This window comes from Balaenoptera musculus, chromosome X (genome assembly GCF_009873245.2).
Source record: "Balaenoptera musculus isolate JJ_BM4_2016_0621 chromosome X, mBalMus1.pri.v3, whole genome shotgun sequence".
NCBI lineage: Eukaryota > Metazoa > Chordata > Mammalia > Artiodactyla > Balaenopteridae > Balaenoptera > Balaenoptera musculus.
The window spans coordinates 27,426,948-27,451,774 of NC_045806.1; the positions used below are offsets into that span (position 1 = coordinate 27,426,948).

Here is a 24,827-nt window from a genome sequence, read left to right on the forward strand (position 1 = left end):
CCAAATAAATTCATTCTTAAAGGTAGAATTTAAGAATGTGATAGCATGACTAGATAGTCATAATATTTGGGGGCAAGGAATTGCTCTTCTAATAGGAAAGCTATAATTGACTACATACTTTCTGAATATGAGAAAGAAAAACTGCATCTCAGCTTTAGAGAATTTGCAGATCAGTTATATATTCTATTCCTTGAGAGAACTGTAGGCCACCTGATCCTGATTTCAAAATATAAATAAAACTGAGAAAAAAAGAGAACTAAAATAGGGCTCTAGCATTGGGATTATACCTTAGAAAAACAAGAACAAAAAACAACAGGAGGTTGAAAAATACCAGTGAGTATCATGATCGCATACAATGAACTGCCACATAATTATAGGTATTTGAAGTAAGCAGGTGTGTACTGGGAGATCAAAAAAAACAAAATGATCAAAAAATATCCCTCCCCCACCTTTCAAAATGCTTAAAATTATAACCACTAAATTATCTGAAGAATCTTCCAATGTAAGGAAATTAATATATATTCCTTTTTAAAGAAACAGATATGACATTTTTTATGTCTTAAAAAATTGGATAAGAAGTTTAACACAAAAGGTTAAAAGCAGATATGATGCAATTTGGAAGTTGGTCAAATAAAGGATATTTCTAAGCAATTTAAAACAAATTAACTTTTACTTTGAAACCTAAGCTTTAAGGGTCAGAGAAAAAAGAGAAATAAGGTAGAACATGCCTTCTGGTTGTAAAAAAACATATTTAAAGAGGCAAAGGCTTGGGGAACATCTGTGATTCCCATCTCTCTGCTTTATATCGAAAAAGTAGTTTTCTATTTAGTAAAGAAGAGTTAAAGAAAATAAATGAGAGAGACCTTTATATCAGCTAAGTCTACGTAAGATCTTTCATATCATATGATAGGTTCTCTTGAAGGAACAATTAGTAAAACAATCAGAAGTACCAAGGGTACCTAATAATAGGCCCAGTGACAGCTGACATCTGACACATTGATGAATAGTAGTCACCAAACTTTGACTGCGCACACCTACCATTTAAAAAATTTTGGCCCACACGTACCAATCCATATTTATTCAAAATTTTATACATGTACTACTTTACTAATATATTATCTATTTTAGAAAACATGAAGTATTAAATATGAATGAGAATAAATATCAATAGAAATTGGTTCTTCTTATATTCATTCCCATTGCAGATCTCTGTAACTGAACATGCAAAGGAAGAGACAAAGCTTTCCATTTCAAACAAAATGTGGAAAGTGTGCGATTTTTGTCTTTTAGGTTTTATACAGAAAAATGCTAAAACATATATAGGCATTTTAATGCCTTTAAATGCTGCTCTATATTGTGTGCTTCTCTGTAAAATTTCATGCGGATTTTAATAACTAATATTTTAACGATAAATTATTATAATGTATAAATATATTTTTATAGACAACACTAATTTTATAGAATGCTGTGCTAAATTCTTTCCCTCAGATATTCATTCTGGAGAATGCCTAGCTACTTGGTCCCTGGTAGGTATATAAAAATGAGAGGCAAAACTGCTATCCTACCAACAACTTTCCACATTACAGACTTGGTGCCAAGAAGAAAGATTTCTGAAAGGTTAATTTGGTAAAAACAATTGCATGTAGAGAAATCAAGTGACTCACGGAGACATGCACATGTGACTAAGATATATTAATATTCTCTGAACTGTGGTCCTCCAGATATTCCACACAAATGATTTCCATGGAGAAATGACTGAGAAATGCTGACCTAAATGACGCTAACAATCCTGCAGGACTCTTCAGTGACTTTGCTTATGGGGATGTACATTGTGGATCTTTATGACAGGCAAAGTCCATGTACATTTCTCAGCTTATTTGACTTTTTCATGACAAATATCTATTGACATCTGATGGATCTAGTGTTTCAGAAAACATCCGGGGAAATGTTAAGATATTCTCTCACTTAGGAAAAATAGTGTATTCCCTAGTCAAAATCTTAACATTCATCATCTTCCTTTTTTTTTTTCTTTTTTACAGCATCTCAATTAATTATGAAAGGCAATAGTGGTTGTTCTTGCTGGAGAATGTGATGAGAAAGAAGAAGGAAAAATCTATGTACTTGGGTCTTGGGATAGCGCTGCAATGAAGCGAACATGGGTGGCCAAGTAAACACTGGGGCTTGCAGTGAAAGCTCAAGAAGACCATGTAAAGGAGTTATAAGATGTTATGAAAAGCGCAACACAGACAAGGAGGAAAAACTTGATTTAAAAAAAAAATTTTATATTAAATGGGCCCTATTACTTGTTTTCCTGTTTGATAATCATGCTAGAACAGGTAATCTTTTAATTGCTTACATTTTTGCTTGAACTCCACGAGTGTGTTTGGGTCTTAATTATTCAGAATATGAAAACTGATGACCTAATGCTATGTATATTGATGCTAATGGACCGCTTCAGAATTTGTCAGGCTACTGAAGCTATGATGAAAGTGATCGCTTTCTCTTTATCCAATTTAAAAAATATTCAGGGGCTTCCCTGGTGGTGCAGTGGTTGAGAATCTGCCTGCCAATGCAGGGGACACGGGTTCGAGCCCTGGTCTGGGAAGATCCCACATGCCGTGGAGCAACTAGGCCCGTGAGCCACAACTACTGAGCCTGCGCATCTGGAGCCTGTGCTCCGCAACAAGAGAGGCCGCGATAGTGAGAGGCCCGCGCACCGCGATGAAGAGTGGCCCCCACTCGCCGCAACTGGAGAAAGCCCTCACACAGAAACGAAGACCCAACACAGCCATAAATAAATAAATAAATTAAAAAAAAATATTCAGAGGTAGGAAGATAGAAATGAATAATATAATTTTTCTTTAATTTAATTTAATGTGTTAGAGCTATTTAGAACGGCACTGTCCAATAGTACTTTCTGCAGAGATGGAAACGTTCTGTATCTGTGCTGTCCAATATGGTAGTCACTAGTCACATGTGGCTATTGAGCATTTGAAATGTGGCTAGTGCAACTAAAGAAATGATTTAAAAATTTTAATTAACTGGAATTTAAATAGCTACATATGACTAGTGGCTACTGTATTGGACATTGCAGATTTAGAGAATTACAGACAACACCTGTGGTTAATTAGGAAGTGATTCCTTGAGAACAGAAGAGGAAATATAAACACAATGTATTTTAATTTTCCACTTAATTTACATTGTTTTCAGTGACCTTGGTACAGTCTGATTGTCAAGTAAAATAAATGATGTCTACTACTAAACATTCATCCAAGGGTTATTCTTTCACATTCACACCTCCATGCCATCTGCAATGAGAGAACTAAGAAGACAGGAAAACAATCACATCATTTTTAGGTAATTAAAAGCTACTTAAGTCTAAAGTAGAGAAATATGCTCTAGTTAAGAGTATACTATCAGACATAACTAGTTGCCTACCCAATATCCATTCTTTCCTTCTTCACTAAAAAAATCCAAATTTTGTTCAGAACAGCAGGGTTTTAGGATTAGGTCACCAGTTTTATTCTGAATTATAAATAAAGAAACACAACTACTTATTTAAAATACTCTACCCTCCCAGGATCTCTTAAAGCTAGGAGAGGTCATGTGACACATTTCTGTGGTGTAAGTAGACCTCTTCTATGTGGAGCTGCCAGAAAAGCTTCTGCTTTCCTTTTAAGTAGGAGCTGACACACCTGGGCACATGCATTTACTCTCCCCGTTTCCCCCTCTTTTCCATTTTAAGACAAAGACATAGTGCTTTGTGGCAGTGGAGCCATCTTGAGACCACAGGAAGGAATGAAAGCCAAATGTTGAGGATGGCTGGGCATGGCTAAAGGAAGAGTTGGGATACATGATTTTGTGGCTATTGGACCTACCCTGGAATACATAATTCTGAAGGTCTTGCTTTGTGAGAAAAATAAACTCCTATCTGGATAAGCTACTGTTAAGAGGATTTTGTTATATGCAGCCAAACACAATCCTAACTGTATTAACTGGGAAAAAAAGGTCCTTTAATTCCTAAAATTCTTAGAGTCTAAAATTATAATTGTTTTTGCTTGATGTGGCAAATTTAATTCCCAGGAGTCTTTCATTCATCACTGACCAAAAACAGACATAAATCATGCTGCATTTAAAAAATAAAATAAACATAAATATGCAAACAGCTCTATAACAGATTGTTAAATCTCAAATGCTAAGTAAAACTAGTCACCCATGAAGATAAAGTAAGTCAACAATATTTGTAAAACACCTAGTATGTCCTTAGCTGCTACAGCAAATAGAATAGTATGCCTGTCTTTAAGGGAATTTAAATTCATTTCAAGGGCTAAAATACAAAAATATAAAAAGTCAAATGACAATAAATGTTTATAAGAGAGGTTCAAGACATGGGACTTCCCTGGTGGCGCAGTGGTTAAGAATCCGCCTGCCAATGCAGGGGACACGGGTTTGAGCCCTGGTCCAGGAAGATCCCACATGCCGCGGAGCAACTAAGCCTGTGCACCACAACTACTGAGCCTGTGCTCTAGAACCCGTGTGCCACAACTACTGAAGCCTGCGTGCCTAGAGCCCGTGCTCCACAACAAGAGAAGCCACTGCAGTGAGAAGCCCGCGCACCGCAACAAAGAGTAGCCCCCCACTCGCTGCAACTAGAGAAAGCCCGCGCACAGCAACAAAGACCCAATGCAGCGAAAAAAAAAAAAGTAAGAAATAAAGTGTAAAAAGGGTGGGTAGGATTTAAGAAAAAAAAAAAAAAGACAGGTTCAAGACAATAGAAGAAGCTTTACAAGAAAACATACAGTTAAAGGACAAAATAATTTTGTAGTCAATCACTGATTAAAAAGACCAATACAGATTGGAGCTTTCAAAACAAATTTCACTGAGAAGGCAGGGCAAGACCTCAAAGGCTTCAATGTTCTGACAAACCAGTCAACTCTACATTTCTAATCATTGTAATCAACTTTAAGGAGTGTGAAGGAACCCTAAGTCATTGATGTGGTTACTTCATAATTGGATTTGATTAGAACTCATACCTTGAAATGGTTGCACAGTTCTCATCTAAAAAGTTTCCTAATGCTAAAAATAACATACATCCTCATTTTGATTTAGAGTACAATTTTATTGTAAAATCTCATTATATACAGCTTCTTGCCTGCTTGCATTCTTTCCAACTGCTATTATCTGCCCCCAATAACTGTCTCCTTTTAGTACCTAACACCTATCAAATAACTTAAAAAAATAAAATAAAATCGAACATAGGTAGTGTGGTAAAGTGGCAGTTTGATTTTTATGTCAAATTTCTCAAAGTGCATTCATGGTTCTAAAAGTGGCAGCTTTTTATAATTTTCATATAATATGACATGACAGAAAAGCTTAGCCTCAGCAGAGTTGCTACAGATTATTTTCCCTCTCACCATACTCTAGTCCTTTCAGTTTTATGGGGAAAAAGCATGAAGGAGTTAAGTGTAAATTATTCTCTTCTCTCCACTTTCTTAAGTAGAGATTGATCTATGTTCTTTGCCCCAACCCTTCTCCATGGTTTTATTTTTTCTTACTTCTACTTGGAAGGTTTCAAAATAATCCTAGAGCTTAACAGAGATGAAATCAGTTTGTGGAGGGAGGGTGAAGTCTATCATTACAAAGTTTATCCTGCTGCCATAATTGAAGGGAGAATATGTCAGGTAATTCAAAGCATTATCTTGAGATAAATAATACAGAAGATATTTTTTCCTTGAATAAATCATACGAAATACGTAATTCTTGAATATGATGCTACTTGTTTACACAGAATATAAAATATAAAGATAAGGAAATCTGGAAGGTTTTATGAATTACTAAAACTATATTTAAAGTCATTTTTATAAATCTAGTAAAGAATTAATCACTCTAGTGATTAATTCACTCTAGGAACTCTGGTACTATTTTTAGTAAATTGATAAAAGTGCACAAAACACAGCCAACATGCTACTGCCTCTCTCTCAAAAAGAGTGAAGCTATGATCACCTCGGAAATTTACCAACTAGCTTAGTTTATGAAATTTTAAAACATTAGAACATATGCAAAAATAAATTTTCATCCCTAGGTTATTAAATAAAAATTAACAAGACATCTGGAAAGAGAAGTCTAGTTTAACTGTCTTCTATATCAGGGAGGGAGGCACATATTAAGAGGAAGAAAATAAATGATTCATTCATTCTAATACGTATATGAATGAAAACACCATAGCATTTTTTTCTCTTGTGGCAATTATCACTCTGCTTTTTATGCTTCCTTCACAGAAGATACACTCTAAAACTGGAGCCTAAGTTGTTCTTATTTTTAATCCCCGAGAGCAGATAACATTGATGTCTTTCACCAGCATGTGTTCAATAAATAACAGATGAATGAAAACAGTCTTATATCAAAAGCCATTAAAAGGTAGTCATTATATTTCTAATGAATCTACATGACGTTGTAAGTCAGGGGTCTCCAAAGTAGGCATTTGAGGGAGGAAAGAAAATATTAGTAGACTATTAAAAACATCTACCACTTTATAGGTATTTTAGTACTATGTATACATATATATATTTATCACTGTAACCCAAGTAATCATATACAGAAAACTGTGGATAAATGAACAAAAACACTTACTAATAGTGATGTGTGATCAATGGTTTATCTCTTTCTTAATTATTCGCTGACATACACAGGAAATTACATTTAAATCCAAACTCTTATTCCACTATCTCTTTCCAATGTCATTTCCTAATGTTCTTTGTAACACGGGTTTTCAAAGACTATTTGTTGAATTAAGGAATGAATGAACAAAGAACCATGCACCTGACATTAACATTATCTAACATTACCCTAACATTCAGGGTAATAAGAACCTACTTTATAACACACTGTAACTTCAATTATAGACATCAAGGACCCCAAATGATAAAAGCTCCCAAAGCAGGTAATAATATTTAGGGTATAATAACATTATGCAGCTTTCAAAAAAGATTAAAAGATACTGAATTATACTGCTTTCTTATAGAAGAAGGAAGATCCCAGATTTTAGGTATTTTTATGAAAAAAATAAAAGCCATTTCATATAAAGGAATCTCTATCTAAACCCAAGCAAGGACATTTATAAATATAATTCACTATTTAAAAACAATAACAAACATAAACTTCCTTATCAGAATCCCACTGGTATTTCATTGAAAACACAATATACTGGTTTTTATCAGAATTCATGTAAATATTATGGTTCAGTTTTACTTGATAAGGTTTTGACAAAATTTTACAGTGAATTGAACTGAAATGTAGTAAGATATGCATTTCCATTCACAGACATTGGGATATGTGGTTTGGTAAAGCTTATGTTTATCTTTAAGCAAAAAATGTGTATGATACCATTTTCTGTAAAAAGGTTATTATAATATTTTGAAAATGGGAACTGTTTGTGTTTGCAACACTATGAGCTTTGTATTTATGGGAGTTAATTTTGCCATGATCTATGAGAGTATAAATCATATTACTGACACTGACATATTTTAACAATCTTCAGTGAAGATAACAGTGAATTTGGCTCTCATAAGGTAAGGAAAGAAAATTGCACGCATGTAGAACAGTGATCCAGAGTTATGAGCCTTCTACAGGGGACATGTACATTTGTCAGAAGATAACTGCAGTACAGATTTGCAAATATCTTCAGCCAAACATAGTACAACATTATTCTTTGTAGAATGCAACATACACCTTCCATATATGGAAAGACAGCAGACTCTGGTACGGTGCTTCTTAAACAAGGTTGTGCAGAAATGAACAGATGAAATGATCAGGGCTGAATGGTTGTTTGAGAAAAGAGAAAAACAGAATCATCAATCTCTTCACACTAAGATGACTGTCATCTAACTTGTGAAATCCGTTGGATACCAATGGAAATAAACTGTTTAGTTTTAGTTTGTTCTATTATAACTTTGGTGGAGAAATGAGGAGATGTTTAAGAAGGGGCGTGGTGGGGCTCACAGGAAAAGAAAAAGAAGAAACATCTATTCCCCACGAGGTCTGTATTTACGTTAGGGCATCTACATTCACTAAGTGACCTTAGACCATGTTACTATATTGTCTGTAACCTTTCTCATTGATTGAATGAGGGAAAAACTATTTGTAATACCCACTTTTCTGCTATGCTCATGGCAACAGAATAATACCAAGAAACATTGTTTTGTTTTTAGTTTAAACAGTCAGTGCCATTTTCCCCCCACATTGTTCCACTAATCCTTCTAAGTCCATGCTAGACAAATTCTTTTGTCATCAGATTGTGGCTGAATTTATTCAGCAAAAGTTATAATCAGAATGATTCTGGAGCCATTCAATTGCTCTCTGTGTAGATATAGCCAGAGTTTAAAAAATAATCAAAGAATTTTTATTAAAGACTTTGACCTTAACAATAAAAAAATTAAGCACATCCAAGTAATTATTTCCCATTTAAATACATACTGTACTCACTAAGACTGCTTGTTCAATCTTTGGATAATGAAATCTCCCAGGTAGCAGTATAATGTGCAGCTAAAAATGAATCTTGAACAATGCTATTATCATCTTGTCCAGATTGGCCAATTTGTCTCAACCCTAATCTGGAGAGGTCTTATTAAGAGCTAAAACTCTTTGCCGATTCTTTATTCAATACAAGTGCCTGTGGTTCAGATTTAGTGGTGAATTACCCTGAACACCTGGCCAAGATGACTTGAAAAAAAACTATAATTTGTTTAGCACAGGCAATCAGAGACCAGTAGTAGAAAAAATAACAATATCAAATGGCCACCTAAATCCTACCTATTGATAACATTACAGTTATCCATTGCCACAACCTGTCCCCAGATCTGCCAGCCACAACTCTCTATCCCCAAACTCTCTCTCTCCTCACCTTCCATCCCTCCTTCCATTTTCCCTATTCTTCCCTCCCTCTCTTCTTTTCCTATTCGTCCCTCCTTCCTTCCCTCCTCTTCCTTTCGTTCCCTCTTCCCCTTCCTCTGTCTCTCCTTCTTTCCTTTCCCTAAGGGTCATATTTAATCATAACTTTCAGAGAAAAACTCTAGACATATTTTTTCATTCATTGGATAGATTATGTCAGTAAAAGAAAACTGTGGATAACTGTCACAATTTTATTTCACAGCTATTTTACTTAAACATGTGATGAAATAGGAAAAGCATTTTTTTATCAGATTTCTCTGACACTAAACTATAAATTACAAGTCATCCTCTGCTATTAATTCACAATTTTAGAAAATAAACTTAGAGCTTCATGTATGTTTTACTTTTAAAGGCTTAATTTGCATATTTCACACACATCTCTATTCCTCTACAATACAGTGGTATAATTTTTACTCTAAAATTAAGCAGTCGAGCTGCTTAATTTTTTAAATGGCTACATTTAACAATCTTTTAAAAATTATAGCTGTAATTTTAACTTCCATTTTTTGCTTAATGTAATTCACTTAGTAAAAATTATTTTCATTTCTAAATGGTAGCAGCCCCCTGTTTTCTAAAGTAAGAATTTAATTAAACAACTTATGCTAAAGGAGAACAGAAACTTAGTATCAAATGTGTGATTTTTCAATTCAAGGTCTAGAACTATGAAAAGCTAACTTATTCAAATGCCATGTCCTTATTCCCTTTCTGGGGACTATATTTTAATCACTGCATGTCTAAAGTTTGATCTGAAGTTAATAAATTCGAAACTAAGTTTTCCCAGAGTCATAAGATGTTTTATTACATCATCTCTAATTTCTGAGGCTCCACAGTGACAATTAAAATCCCCCAGCCCTAATCTCTGTTAAAAATGAAGCTTCTTTATCACATTTCATTCACATTATCCATAAAGCAATCTACATTTTTTATATTATAATTTTTTATTGTGAAATATGTGTAAATATAAAGCTCTAAATATTTAACAATATAGTCAAGATTGAGTCATTATTGCAATATTTGGAGCAAAATTGATTAGAACAATATTATGAAATGTGAAAAATAATTATTAACGAAGAATAACATTTTGTTGTACTATAAATGCATTCTTTTTTTTTTATTACTTATCTCCATGATATCATTTTATTTATTTATTTGTAAACATCTTTATTGGAGTATAATTGCTTTACAATGGTGTGTTAGTTTTTGCTTTATAACAAAGTGAATCAGTTATACATATACATATGTTCCCATATCTCTTCCCTCTTGCGTCTCCCTCCCTCCCACCCTCTCTATCCCACCCCTCTAGGTGGTCACAAAGCACCGAGCTGATCTCCCTGTGCTATGCGGCAGCTTCCCACTACCTATGTATTTTACGTTTGGTAGTGTATATATATCCATGCCACTCTCTCACTTTGTCCCAGCTTACCCTTCCCCCTCCCCGTATCCTCAAGCCCATTCTCTAGTAGGTCTGTGTCTTTATTCCCGTCTTGCCCCTAGGTACTTCATGACCATTTTTTTTTTTTTTTAGATTCCATATATATGTGTTACCATATGGTATTGGTTTTTCTCTTTCTGACTTACTTCACTCTGTATGACAGACTCTAGGTCCATCCACCTCACTACAAAACAACTCAATTTCGTTTCTTTTTATGGCTAAGTAATATTCCATTGTATAAATGTGCCACATCTTCTTTATCCATTCATCTGTTGATGGACACTTCGGTTGCTTCTGTGTCCTGGCTATTGTAAATAGAGATGCAATGAACATTGTCATACATGACTCTTTCTGAATTCTGGTTTTCTCAGGGTATATGCCCAGTAGTGGGATTGCTGGGTCATATGGTAGTTCTATTTGTAGTTTTTTAAGGAACCTCCATACCGTTCTCCATAGTGGCTGTATCAATTTACATGCCCACCAACAGTGCAAGAGGGTTCCCTTTTCTCCACACCCTCTCCAGCATTTATTGTTTGTACATTTTTTGATGATGGCCATTCTGACAAGTGTGAGATGATATCTCATTGTAGTTCTGATTTGCATTTCTCTAATGATTAATGATGTTGAGCATTCTTTCATGTGTTTGTTGGGAATCTGTATATCTTCTTTGGAGAAATGTCTATTTAGGTCTTCTGCCCATTTCTGGATTGAGTTTGTTTTTTTTGATATTGAGCTGCATGAGCTGCTTGTAAATTTTGGAGATTAATCCACTGTCAGTTGCTTCATTTGCAAATATTTTCTCCCATTCTGAGGGTTGTCTTCTCGTCTTGTTTATGGTTTCCTTTGCTGTGCAAAAGCTTTCAAGTTTCATTAGGTCCCATTTGTTTACTTTTGTTTTTATTTCCATTTCTCTATGAGGTGGGTGAAAAAGGATCTTGCTGTGATTTATGTCATAGAGTGTTCTGCCTATGTTTTCCTCTAAGAGTTTGATAGTGTCTGGCCTTACATTTAGGTCTTTAATGCATTCTGAGTTTATTTTGGTGTATGGTGTTAAGGAGTGTTCTAATTTCATTCTTTTACATGTAGCTGTCCAGTTTTCCCAGCACCACTTATTGAAGAGGCTGTCTTTTCTCCACTGTATATTCTTGCCTCCTTTATCAAAGATAAGGTGACCATATGTGCGTGGGTTTATCTCTGGGCTATCTATCCTGTTCCATTGATCTATATTTCTGTTTTTATGCCAGTACCATACTGTCTTGATTACTGTAGCTTTGTAGTATGGTCTGAAGTCAGAGAGCCTGATTCCTCCAGCTTCGTTTTTCTTTCTCAAGATTGCTTTGGCTATTCGGGGTCTTTTGTGTTTCCATACAAATTGTGCAATTTTTTTTTTAAAGATTTATTTATTGATTGATGATTGCTATGTTGGGTCTTCGTTTCTGTGCTAGGGCTTTCTCTAGCTGCGGCAAGCGGGGGCCACTCCTCATCGCGGTGCGTGGGCCCCCCACTACCGTGGCCTCTCTTGTTGCGGAGCACAGGCTCCAGACGCGCAGGCTCAGTAGTTGTGGCTCACGGGCCCAGTTGCTCCGCGGCATGCGGGATCCTCCCAGACCAGGGCGCGAACCCGTGTCCCCTGCACTAGCAGGCAGACTCCCAACCACTGCGCCACCAGGGAAGCCCTGTGCAATTTTTTGTTCTAGTTCTGTGAAAAATGTCATTGGTAATTTGATAGGGATTGCACTGAACCTGTAGATTGCTTTGGGTAGTAGAGTCATTTTCACAATGTTGAGTCTTCCAATCCAAGAACATGGTATCTCTCTCCATCTTTTGTATCATCTTTAATTTCTTTCATCAGTGTCTTATAATTTTCTGCATACAGGTCTTTTGTCTCCATAGGTAGGTTTATTCCTAGATAATTTATTCTTTTTGTTGCAATGGTAAATGGGAGTGTTTTCTTAATTTCACTTTCAGATTTTTCATCATTAGTGTATAGGAATGCAAGAGATTTCTGTGCATTAATTTTGTATCCAGCTACTTTACCAAATTCATTGAATAGCTCTAGTAGTTTTCTGGTAGCATCTTTAGGATTCTCTATGTATAGTATCATGTCATCTGCAAACAGTGACAGCTTTACTTCTTTTCCAATTTGGATTCCTTTTATTTCTTTTTCTTCTCTGATTGCTGTGTCTAAAACTTCCAAAACTATGTTGAATAATAGTGGTGAGAGTGGGCAACCTTGTCTTGTTCCTGATCTTAGTGGAAATGGTTTCAGTTTTTCACCATTGAGGATGATGTTGGCCGTGGGTTTGTCATATATGGCCTTTATTATGTTGAGGAAAGTTCCCTCTATGCCTACTTTCTGGAGGGTTTTTAACATAAATGGGTGTTGAATTTTGTCAAAAGCTTTTTCTGCATCTATTGAGATGATCATATGGTTTTTCTCCTTCAATTTGTTAATATGGTGTATCACGTTGATTGATTTGTGTATATTGAAGAATCCTTGCATTCCTGGGATAAACCCCACTTGATCATGGTGTATGATCCTTTTAATGTGCTGTTGGATTCCGTTTGCTAGTATTTTGTTGAGGGCTTTTGCATCTATGTTCATCAGTGATATTGGCCTGTAGTTTTCTTTCTTTGTGACATCTTTGTCTGGTTTTGGTATCAGGGTGATGTTGGCCTCATAGAATGAATTAGGGAGTGTTCCTCCTTCTGCTATATTTTGGAAGAGTTTGAGAAGGATAGGTGTTAGCTCTTCTCTAAATGTTTGATAGAATTCGCCTGTGAAGCCATCTGGTCCTGGGCTTTTGTTTGTTGGAAGATTTTTAATCTCAGTTTCAATTTCACTGCTTGTGATTGGTCTGTTCATATTTTCTATTTCTTCCTGGTTCAGTCTCGGAAGGTTGGGCATTTCTAAGAACTTGTCCATTTCTTGTGGGTTGTCCATTTTATTGGCATATAGTTGCTTGTAGTAATCTCTCATGATCCTTTGTATTTCTGCAGTGTCAGTTGTTACTTCTCCTTTTTCATTTCTAATTCTATTGATTTGTGTCTTCTCCCTTTTTTTCGTGATGAGTCTGGCTAATGGTTTATCAATTTTGTTTATCTTCTCAAAGAACCAGTTTTTAGTTTTATTGATCTTTGCTATCATTTCCTTAATTTCTTTTTCATTTATTTCTAACCTGATCTTTATGATTTCTTTCCTTCTGCTAATGTTGGCGTTGTTTTGTTCTTCTTTCCCTAATTGCTTTAGGTGTAAGGTTAGGTTGTTTACCTGAGATGTTTCTTGTTTCTTAAGGTAGGATTGTATTGCTATAAACTTCCCTCTTAGAGCTGCTTTTGCTGCATCCCATAGGTTTCGGGTCATCGTCTTTTCATTATCATTTGTTTCTAGTTATTTTTTGATTTCCTTTTTGATTTCTTCAGTGATTTCTTGGTTATTAAGTAGTGTATTGTGTAGCCTCCATGTGTTTGTATTTTTTACAGATTTTTTCCTGTAATTGATATCTAGTCTCATAGCATTGTGTTCGGAAAAGATACTTGATACGATTTCAATTTTCTTAAATTTACCAAGGCTTGATTTGTGACCCAAGATATGATCTATCTTGGAGAATGTTCCATGAGCACTTGAGAAGAATGTGTATTCTGTTGTTTTTGGATGGAACGTCTTATAAATATCAATTAAGTCCATCTTGTTTAATGTATCATTTAAAGCTTGTGTTTCCTTACTTATTTTCATTTTGGATGATCTGTCCACTGGTGAAAGTGGGGTGTTAAAGTCCCCTACTATGATTGTGTTACTGTCGATTTCCCCTTTTATGACTGTTAGTATTTGCCTTATGTATTGAGGTGCTCCTATGTTGGGTGCATAAATATTTACAATTGTTATATCTTCTTCTTGGATTGATATCTTGATCATTATGTAGTGTCCTTCTTTTTCTCTTGTAATAGTCTTTGTTTTAAAGTCTATTTTGTCTGATATGAGACTTGCTACTTCAGCTTTCTTTTGATTTCCATTTGCATGGAATATCTTTTTCCATACCCTCACTTTCAGTCTGTATGTGTCCGTAGGTCTGAGGTGGGTCTCTTGTAGACAGCATATATATGGGTCTTGATTTTGTATCGATTCAGCCAATCTATGTCTTTTGGTGGGAGCATTTAATCAATTTACATTTAAGGTAATTATCAATGTGTATGTTCCTATTACCATTTTCTTTCTTTTGTGTTTGTTGTTGTAGGTCTTTTCCTTGTCTTGTGTTTCCTGCCTAGAGAAGTTCCTTTAGCATTTGTTGTAAAGCTGGTTTGGTGGTGCTGAATTCTCTTAGCTTTTGCTTGTCTGTAAAGCTTTTAATTTCTCCGTCAAATCTGAATGAGATCCTTGCTGGGTAGAGTAATCTTGGTTGTAGTTTTTTCTCCTTCATCACTTTAAATATGTCCTGCCACTCCCTTCTGGCTTGGAGACTTTCTGCTGAAAGATCAGCTGTTAACCTTATGGGGATTCCCTTGTATTTTATTCTCTGGAGCTCGTTTAGGTGGTGCTCTGAATCCCCTCTCCTCGCACACCCCAAAACAATGGTCTCTTGCCTCTTAGGCAGGTGCAGACTTTTTCCCGGACTCCCTCCCGGCTAGCCGTGGTGCATTAGCCCCCTTCAGCCTGTGTTCACACAGCCAACCCCAGTCCTCTCCCTGGGATCCGACCTCCGAAGCCCGAGCCTCAGCTCCCACCCCCCACCCACCCCGGCGGGTGAGCAGACAAGCCTCTCGGGCTGGTGAGTGCTGGTCGGCACCGACCCTCTGTGTGGGAACTCTGAGCTTTGCCCTCCGCACCCCTGTTGTTGTGCTCTCCTCCGTGGCTCCGAAGCTTCCCCCCTCCGCCACCTGCAGTCTCCGCCCACGAAGGGGCTTCCTAGTGTGTGGAAACCTTTCCTCCTTCACAGCTCCCTCCCCCAGGTGCAGGTCCCATCCTTATTCTTTTGTCTCTGTTTTTTCTTTTTTCTTTTGCCCTACGCAGGTACGAGGGGAGTTCCTTGCCTTTTAGGAGGTCTGAGGTCTTCTGCCAGCCTTCTGCAGGTGTTCTTTAGGAGTTTTTCCACATGTAGATGTATTTCTGATGTATTTGTGGGGAGGAAGGTGATCTCTACGTCTTACTATTCCGCCATCTTGAAGCTCCCTCGCAATCTACATTTTTTTGAGAACCAACTACTGTATGTGCAGGTGTCAAACAAACTTATATTTAGAGTACTGGGGCATAAATAGTTTTACTTCAGGTCTCCATATTGCAAAGTTAAAATAGATAAACATATTGCTTACATTGGGAGGAGTGGGGAGGAAATGATCTCTCCCCCAGTGTAAGGAGCTTTGGAAGGAAAGGGTTTTAAATCAACGTTCTCTGCTCTCCTCTAGCTAAGAGATGGGGGTGTGACCCAAGCATGGTCAACTGGACTCCTCCCAGGACTTTAAATTTTGAACAGTTACACAGTATAAAGCAAAAGAGGATCACAAAGAGACTCAAGTAGTACCTGCTAACTAAATGCCCAGGCATACTCAGGTCCGTTTTCTTTTTCTAGGTCTTTTTCCATTGCCTTCAAGCTAATTACAGTGTTTACTTTCTGCTTGATTTAATCAGAGGGTGCTTTCTGTTGCTTGCATGGAGAGAAACCTACCTAACGTGCAACTACACTACATTTGATGATTTTACTTCTCTGTTTAAAATCCTTTCAAGGTTGTTACCACCTGCAGGCCATAATCAAAACTCCTTAGTCTGTATTGTAATAGGTCTGCATGGTGGCTTATTTTATAACGTATTAACGCATTAAATCATACAAATTTGTAACAGATAAAAATATCAAATCACTAGGTTATACACCTGAAACTATTATAATATTGTATGTCAATTATAATTTTTTTAAAATCCTCCTTAGTCTGGCAAGGAAGGGTCCCCATTTTTTAGTCCTACCCTTCTCTATGCAACCTCATAAATTTCTTCCTCATCCCCTTAGTTTCAGCCAGATGGAATCACAATTTCTATCACATACTGCACTGTTTACTTCAGTGAAAAGCACAGTTCCTTCTGCCAGGATCGCCTTTGTCATTTTATCTACCTGGTTAATTTCAAGTTGTTCTTTAATGCTTGGCTTAGGTTTTGTCTTCTTCAAGAAGCTTTTCCTGACATCTCTTCTCCTCCTTGGCTTAGTTAGATGTCCTCTCCATGAAGTAAGTCCCTAGACCATCGCCCAAGGATTCCCAGGGAAGTGGAAAACTACAGTGTCTAAGGGTGGGGATTCTGGAACCAGACTGCTTAGGTTCAAATCTCATTGCTATCTTTTTACTACCTGACATTGAGCAAGTTACTTACAACATTACTTACACAAGCACTGACTGTGCTTTAGTAAAAATCTCACAGTGTTGTTGTAAGCATGAAATGATACACACAAATTATTTAGGTCAGTGACTAGCATCATTAATGCTAAGTATGTGCTAGGTATTATCCTGAAATTTATTTCTATCACAGTGCTATTATTGCTTTTTATTCCCATCATCTTCTTTAATCTGTGCATTCCTATCTTATCTAACTCTGTATTTCCCAGGCACTTAGTAGTCGCTCAATAAAAATTTACTAAAAGAATATATGAGGAAATAGACATTGATAGTGTTTTACAGTTTATAAAGCACATGTGGAACACTGCATCATTTCTCACACCTCAAACAGTAAAATTAGAATTGCTTTAAAACTCTATATAGAGGAAATATTTCTTTCCTGATATTACAATCAATACTTCCCCAAACTCACCTCTCTTTTTTATACCCCTCCACACACACACATTTGTTTAATGTTTATTTAGGGTCATTTTACTGACCAGTTAGTGACTGTAGCTATACAAGGCAGGAATTGACAATATCTTTATAATTTTTTTTAATATAAGGGGAAGAAGCAGGAAAATCATCCCCACTATTTAGCAAGAGAAGAGAGATTACAGGTGTATATGTGTATGTGTGTGTGTGTGTGTGTGTGTGTGTGAACATTTATAATACAGTTGACCCTTGAATAACACAGGTTTGAACTATGCAAGTCCAATTACATGGGGATTTTTTTTCAATAAAAATACAGTCGGCCCCCCGTATCTGCAGATGGAGAATCCACAGATGCAGAATCCACAGATATGGAGGGCCAACTATGGGACTTGAGCATCTGCAGATTTTGTTATCCATGGTGGATTCCAGAACCAATCCCCTGTGGGACTGACAACTGTACTGGCTTTCTGTGACCCTAGACATGGCACTTGAACTTCTCCTCTGAATTACTTTTGGACCTGTAGTTAAAGACTATCACTTTGAAGAGGCATCAAACGTTTTACAAAGGAGTGTGGATTATCTTTCCCACTCTAGTATCTAGTGGCTTTTACAGGAGGCCATAATGTCATTAGCAGAATGGGGTCCAGGTGTGGAAATGAGCTCTTATTTTCATGTAATATTATTATATGACATACAGTTTGCACAACACAAATACCATGAATAGGCAGACTTACATAGTTTGCTTAGAACCTAATATTAATTACTAACATTAGTTGAATACTTGCAGTAATCAAGGCAAGATGGGAAGCATTTTCATGTACTACCTAATTTAATCCTCATGACCACCTATAAGGAAGATAGTATCATTATCCACATTGTATAGATAGATGACCTCAGGTTCAGGGAGGTTGAATAACTTACCCAAGGTCACACAGCTATAGTAGAGGAGCCAAACTTTAAACCCATAGAATCTAATTTCAAAGCCCATGCTTTAAACATTATAACATACTGTCTCCTCTGGTTAGGAATAGTCCCGGAAGTACTGGAATAGCTCAATATGATATTGTGAAAGAATGTACCTCTTGTTTCTTTATGTATCAGCACACTGCAATTGTAAAATGCTTAGCTTTGTGTCTGACATACACTATATATTCAAATACACATATATCACCAAATGGTAGCCACATTTACAGTTAATACTGGCAGGCAGTATACATAGTAAGAACACTGGCTTAGGCACCAAACAGACTTGGATTTGAATCTTTGCTCTGCTACTTATTAGGAGTGTGACATCTATGAGCTTCAGTTGCATTTTTGGAAAAATTTGGCTACTAATACTTGTTATAAAGCAGTAGTAAAACAAACTATACATATATATTTATATAATATTTACATATCTTTATATTCACACATATCCAACACTATATGGTGTATGTGAATCCTTTGTGCCTTGTACCCAGAAGAGGAAACCAAGATCCAGAGCATGATTTGACTACAATCATGCCATTTGCAAATGAGAAAAAATTACCACTGAATTCAGGTCCTCTGAGTCTAAGATTAAGACACTTTAAATGCAGGTTGTTTACTATTAAATTATTTTCATTCTTACTGAATTGCTGAAGTTCATTTTAAAAAGAAATCTGTCTGCCCTAGTCCCTGTTTTTACAAAAAGTAGTTCTATAACAGCTAAACAACTTCAGTACAATTTATTACTTCTTTAGAAAAGACTTGAACATCATTTACAAGTGAAAAAACTATAGCATATAAACCTTTCAAATCTACTTTTCTTATTCATTCAGAAATATAAAAGATATATAGTATATTTGTTTTAGCTAAGTAAACCATATTTATGTCAATGTATTCTGATGTCTCTCACTGATGTCATAATTTTGCAGAATGGATTCTAATGAGGCTGGGAAATGCAATCGTTGTATTAAAAACATGTTTATTTGAGTATGGCATTAAATAAATACGAATATTAAGATCTAAGGTATTTAAAAATATATTATGTTTTGTTACTTTTCTCTTTTTTTATTTGTAGCTTATTTTCAATTATCCTTATCATTGGAGGAGGAGAATTGGCACGGACAACTCAGAAGAGTGAATAACCAATTCCCAGATTATTATATTTGATTCTGTAATATATTATGGCTGCAGAGTACCAAAACAAACAGTTCAAATGTAAACAGCTCAAATGAGCTATTTATTTGACATAAAATAGGTTTTAAAAATACCAGTTGTTTAGTGAATTTAATTAAGCCAACTATACTTTAAGGGCTAAGCTTTTTTACTTGTATTTTTCCTTTGTAATTTATGGTTGTTTTAGACAACTGCATTAATTTGTTTCCTTGATCATACTTAGACTGAACAGAGTAGAGAGAGTAGTGTGTTGGCTAACAGAGAAGAGCTACCTAAAAACTGGTGGGAAATGACTTGTGGAAAATCTTCACTTTAAAGATAAACCTCTGCCAGCTTTTCTCTTTTTTCCCCCATACCTTCTGCTTGATGATCATCTCGTTGATGTCTTCAAGATCACCCACCATCACCCTCTGTGATTTTATAACACGATCAAGCAGAGACAGCCAGTCGGTAAGTTCTGTCCAAACCCGGTTGAAATCTGCCAGAGCAGGTACCTCCAACAGCAAGGAAGATGGCATTTCTAGTTTGGAGATGGCAGTTTCCTTGGTAACCACAGGTTGTGTCACCAGAGTAACAGTCTGACTAGGAGCTAAATTTTTTTTTTCAAAAAGGAAAAAAGAAAAAAAGAAAAATTAGAAACACAAGAAGCCGATTTCAATCATAATAAAACTAATTTAAGGGTAACAATTTGAGCCAAAGTATTATTTATGACATTATAAATATAATTTGTAAATTATAAGTAGAATTTATAAATAAATTATAAAGTATCCTAATGTGGATACTTTATATAGTACCACGATAGAAAAATTCAAAGTTTCCAACTTTTCATTAATATACATTTAACAATCTTTCAAAATGATTTTGATTATCCTCCCAGCTGAGCAACTGATTTAATTTAAAAAGTCCTTCTCAATAACAATTATACAGGTTGTGGAATTGGTAAAGAAAAATATAAAGTATTCAGGCTTTGCCAGGTGAATAAGTTTTACTTATTTTTTTCATTCAAGGGGAAGAAAAAAGTAAAGATTGGATAAGATCTTATTTAGAACTTATGATTTCCTTGAATAGGAAGTAAATTAGTTTGGAGGTGGACTCTAGGGAAATCAAAGCCAATGAAATGTTCTTGTCTTTGCTCTGTATTTTATACTGGGAGCAGCTTATATATTTTTTCCTTTTCTTTCAGACTGGTAATAAAGTGGCTAGCACTGAAGAAAACCCAAGCTACATTATTTTTGGAAAATCAGAGCTAGGAAAGTTTTTCCACTTGGATAGTGAAACACTGTTTCAAGGTTATTAAGAAATACTAAATTAATATGAATAGTGATGAACACTGTAGTGTAAGGTAGCACATGGTAATAGTTAAGATCTGAAGTTCTGGAGTGAAAACACCTGGGAGAGAATCCTTCTCTGTCTTAGGAACTCTGTGACCTTGGTTAAGTGACTAAACTTCTCTAAATTTCAGGTTTTCTCTTCAGCAAGGAGGGATAATGACAGGATAAATGTCAAAGGGGCAGTTGTACAGATTCAATGACTAATACAAGAAATGTACATAGAACAATACCAGAAAAATAACAGGAAAAATATTAGCGTAGTTCTGGACACTAGTAGGTAATACTGTTAGGTATTACTATTTTTATAAATATCTGATAAATAAGAAGCACAGTGATAAACAAATATGGTAAGAAGTTAGAGATAAGGGGTCAAAATCCGTAAAATATTTGGGGAAAACTCAGTCAAAGGTCTTGTGTGGCCCTATATGTACTGAAGGGGGTTGAATTTGCTGGTGTGAATTGCTACTAAATACCAACAGCTTGATTATCGAAGGTGAGTGAAGAAGGGCAAGAAATGTCAGGTCTAGTTTATAGGCAATGGCCTCTGGAGCCTAATATATCCAGGAGACTGGTAGCAAAGAAAGAGTGGCCTATATAGTTCAGAAGGGAAGCTTTGAGGGAAAGCTGCAAAACACAACATCTCAATGGGAAGCCTGAGAGGCATGGATGACAAGAGAACTGTTCTAGAAACATGAAGAAAGTGTGCCATACTGGCATTCCATTCTGAGGTGGCCATAAATTACTTTTCATGGTTATATTGCTTTCTGCCTTTTTAAGGTTGTCTTTTTGTTAGAGAAGATGATGAAAGAAATGGAGGAAAGTCTCTTGCCTCTCAAGCTTCTTGGGGAGAACAAGAGGTTCCTACAGATGGAAGAAATAATCTTGAACAAGGTAGAAAGAAAAAAAGTGAGGTGTCAGATGGAATAAAAAACTAATGCCAAGAAGTAATGACTTCAGGACAATGATACTGAGGAGACAGAGAAGAAATAGTTTCCTGAATCTATCTCACTACTCTGAGGCTTTTTCTAGAAAGAATGAAACATAATCTGAAGCAGAAATAGCATCCTGTGATCCAACAGTCTAGTAGGAGAAAGCATGGGAGCCAATAGGATCTAGCAATCTTAAAAGGGATTCCAAGAGAGGAGCTGAATCCCTGGAGAGAATGCATGGGTGAGGATGAAAAGAGAGCTAAATTAAAATATCACTGTAGGAGCTAACTGTGGAATGTCTAGCTGACTAGGAAATATGGACAAATTGTTCTGAAAATAGATAACAACAGATACTCAGGCAACATACAGTATTTTGGGAGGATTTCAAGGTTCTGGGAAGTGTCAGACAAGGCTTTTTTTTTTTTTTTAACTTGACTTATTGAAAAATTCACCCTCAAAAGAAAGCAGGAATGCGATTTTTTTCTCTAGACTTGCTTGTGACCAACAGAGAAGTGCTTAATGAAGTGGAAATGATCACGTCATCTTACATTTCTCTACAATGAAGGACGAGAATGCAGAGAATCATCAGACTTCAACTGTTTTCTGGAAAACACATTGGGGTGGGGGTGGCGCGGAGGGAAAAGTCTATTGAAAAGAAAGGCTAGGACCAGAGATCGAAAAACAGAATGTTTTAAGATGACTAAAAAGTACAATTAATATTGGGATGATAAATCACAAAATTCTCCAATGAGGAAAAAGTATCACCAAGTAGAAAGACAGCTGAAACAGATTCAGAGGAGAGTTGAGAGGTACAGCAATGCTGCCATCTGTGCCCTGGTCATGGGCAAAGGATCTGATTTATGGACCAGTCAGTCAGGCCATGGCTGGTCTTGTCTCCTCCAGTTCTCAACACCTGAAAACATCTTTATACCAATGGGGAAGGGAGGAGGAACTTTCCATTTTGCTCACTGCTTTACCTCCTGCACCTCCCACAGGTTCTAGAATCTAGTAGGTGCTCAACTGATGACCTCTGAATAAATGAATGAAACAAACAAAAAAAGTCTATGCACAGCAAGATTTTCAGTAAACTTAGAGGCCTTCTATCCAAGGCGAGTGCTAAAAGAGAACATCTAAAGACAGTTTCTCGAAGCCTAGAACACAGAACATGCCAAGGCTCTTGCTGTTCAGGTGATTTTAGCTATTTTAAGAACAAGAAAATAATGAGCCACTGCTTGGGGAAGGCAATGGAAAGTCAAATATTAAAGGGAGAAAAAAGAACCAATCAATTCTTATGTTCCCTACTTTTCTATCAAGGGGGGGAAAAGCAGGAAACAACACTGGATCAAGAAGCAGAGTATAAAACAGACTATCTAAGGCTAGACTGTTGGATTTAAACCCTTGCTCTGCCATTTTTTAGCTGTGTAACCCTAGGCAGGTTACTTAACCTCCCTGAATCTCCATTTACTCCTCTTTAAAATGGAGATTATAATAGCACTTCCCTCACAGAGAGCTGGTCTTACCATTTCCTAGATATACAATCTTGGACAAGATTACAGGCATCTGGAGGTAAGGGATTATACCACGCTTGCTAAACTGAACTTTTCTGAACCTCAGATTATTTACCCGCATAATGAGGAAAACAGTACCAATCACATGGAATTGTTCTAATTAGTATTTTATGAATTGATATGTGTAAGTCACCTCCTAGCGTGTGTATTTGTGTGTTTTTTCCTCCTCCTTTCCCTTTTGCTGCTCAATGTTTATTGGCTGCTCACTTTCTAAATTAGCATGGCTTTCCATGTCTTGTGCTCTTAGAACCAGACTTCATATTCCACCTTCATCTCCCTCCATTCTTCCCATGCTTCCCCACACCTCAGTCTCTATATGGCATTCTCCCATTAGCACAGACCATCTCACCCTTTTGTGCCCTTCCATATGCTCTATATTCTTCTTGAAAACTCCTCTCCCTTCCTCAGACAAAAGTCTCAACTCCTTTTCAAATACCAACTCTAGATTTCTATGTTTTGTGGAGGACCAGGGTAAGTTTATAACTAAAAATCTCTATGAGGCATAGAATTACACCATTCTTTTGGGTCTTAAACACTTTGAATCTTTTACATTTTATTACTGAAATCTAATCATTACGAGGAAGAACAAAATCTTGCACCATTATTAGGGCTGGGGAATTTTAATTTTATTTGTAATATGGCTAGAGGGTAGCTGATAGTACTTGAGAGCTGGGTTCTAAATTCCAGAAACTTTGGGTCTCCTAGAGAAAAAAAGTGCTATAACATGAAGTAGAAAGAGGCTAATCTCCATCTATTACACACATTTTATTAAGGTCAATTCTATCTACAACACTACTTGAAATATTTCATTCTTCCTAAAAAGACTTGTCTCTAGATCCATGTATGTGCACATATTTTAATTTTTTTATTAAGCAAGATGCTTCAACGGAGAAATTTTGAGGTCCTGAGAACATTTTTTTTAAATAAATTTATTTATTTTATTTATTTATTTTTGGTTACTTTGGTTCTCTGTTGCTGTGCGCAGCTTTCTCTAGTTGCGGTGAGCGGAGGCTACTCTTCGTTGCAGTGCGCGGGCTTCTCATTGCTGTGGCTTCTCTTGTTGTGGAGCACGGGCTCTAGGTGCGTGGGCTCAGTAATTGTGGCTCGCAGGCTCTAGAGCACAGGCTCAGTAGTTGTGGCGCACGGGCTTAGTTGCTCCACAGCATGTGGGATCTTCCCAGACCAGGGCTCAAACCCGTGTCCCCTGCGTTGGCAGGTGGATTCTTAACCACTGTGCCACCAGGGAAGCCCGAGGTCCTGAGAACATTTATCATATTTTATTATGTATATCATATATTGACTCATACTGCATATTCAGATGCCTCTACTTTTATCTAAAGAGAAAAAAAAAATTAGGTTGTTTCTTTTCCACTGTCCTTTTACTAGAAACAAAAGCAAATCACCTCATTAGGTAAAGTGTGGGCTGGTCGGATCTGTAAGGAGGCAGTTTAAGTGGTTTTGTCCAGACTGAGCCACAGAATCTTGACACCAAGGGTCAGGCAGGGATATTTAGTCATTCCATGGGAGTTTTCTGTTAACTCCATAATTTAAAAGATGGAAAGAGGATTTGCTGAGAGTTCTGTCAACCCATAACCCTAATCAGGGAAGGAGTTAGGATACATAAACGACTACACAGAATCTTAAGCACGAAGTTCTAGGATGGGTTTCTAGGTTCTCTTCCTTAAGGAGCATG

At 36.4% G+C, this 24,827-nt stretch overlaps 1 protein-coding gene across 1 annotated transcript in view; it reads right to left on the reverse strand.

The window, feature by feature from the left end:
• LOC118889001 (dystrophin) overlaps positions 1 to 24,827 on the reverse strand; it is a 1,535,792-nt gene that overhangs the window by 472,331 nt on the left and 1,038,634 nt on the right. The window contains exon 47 of the mRNA XM_036840547.1: positions 19,663 to 19,895. Within this exon, the coding sequence (XP_036696442.1) occupies positions 19,663 to 19,895 (233 nt within the window). The remainder of the gene's footprint in view (positions 1 to 19,662; positions 19,896 to 24,827) is intronic.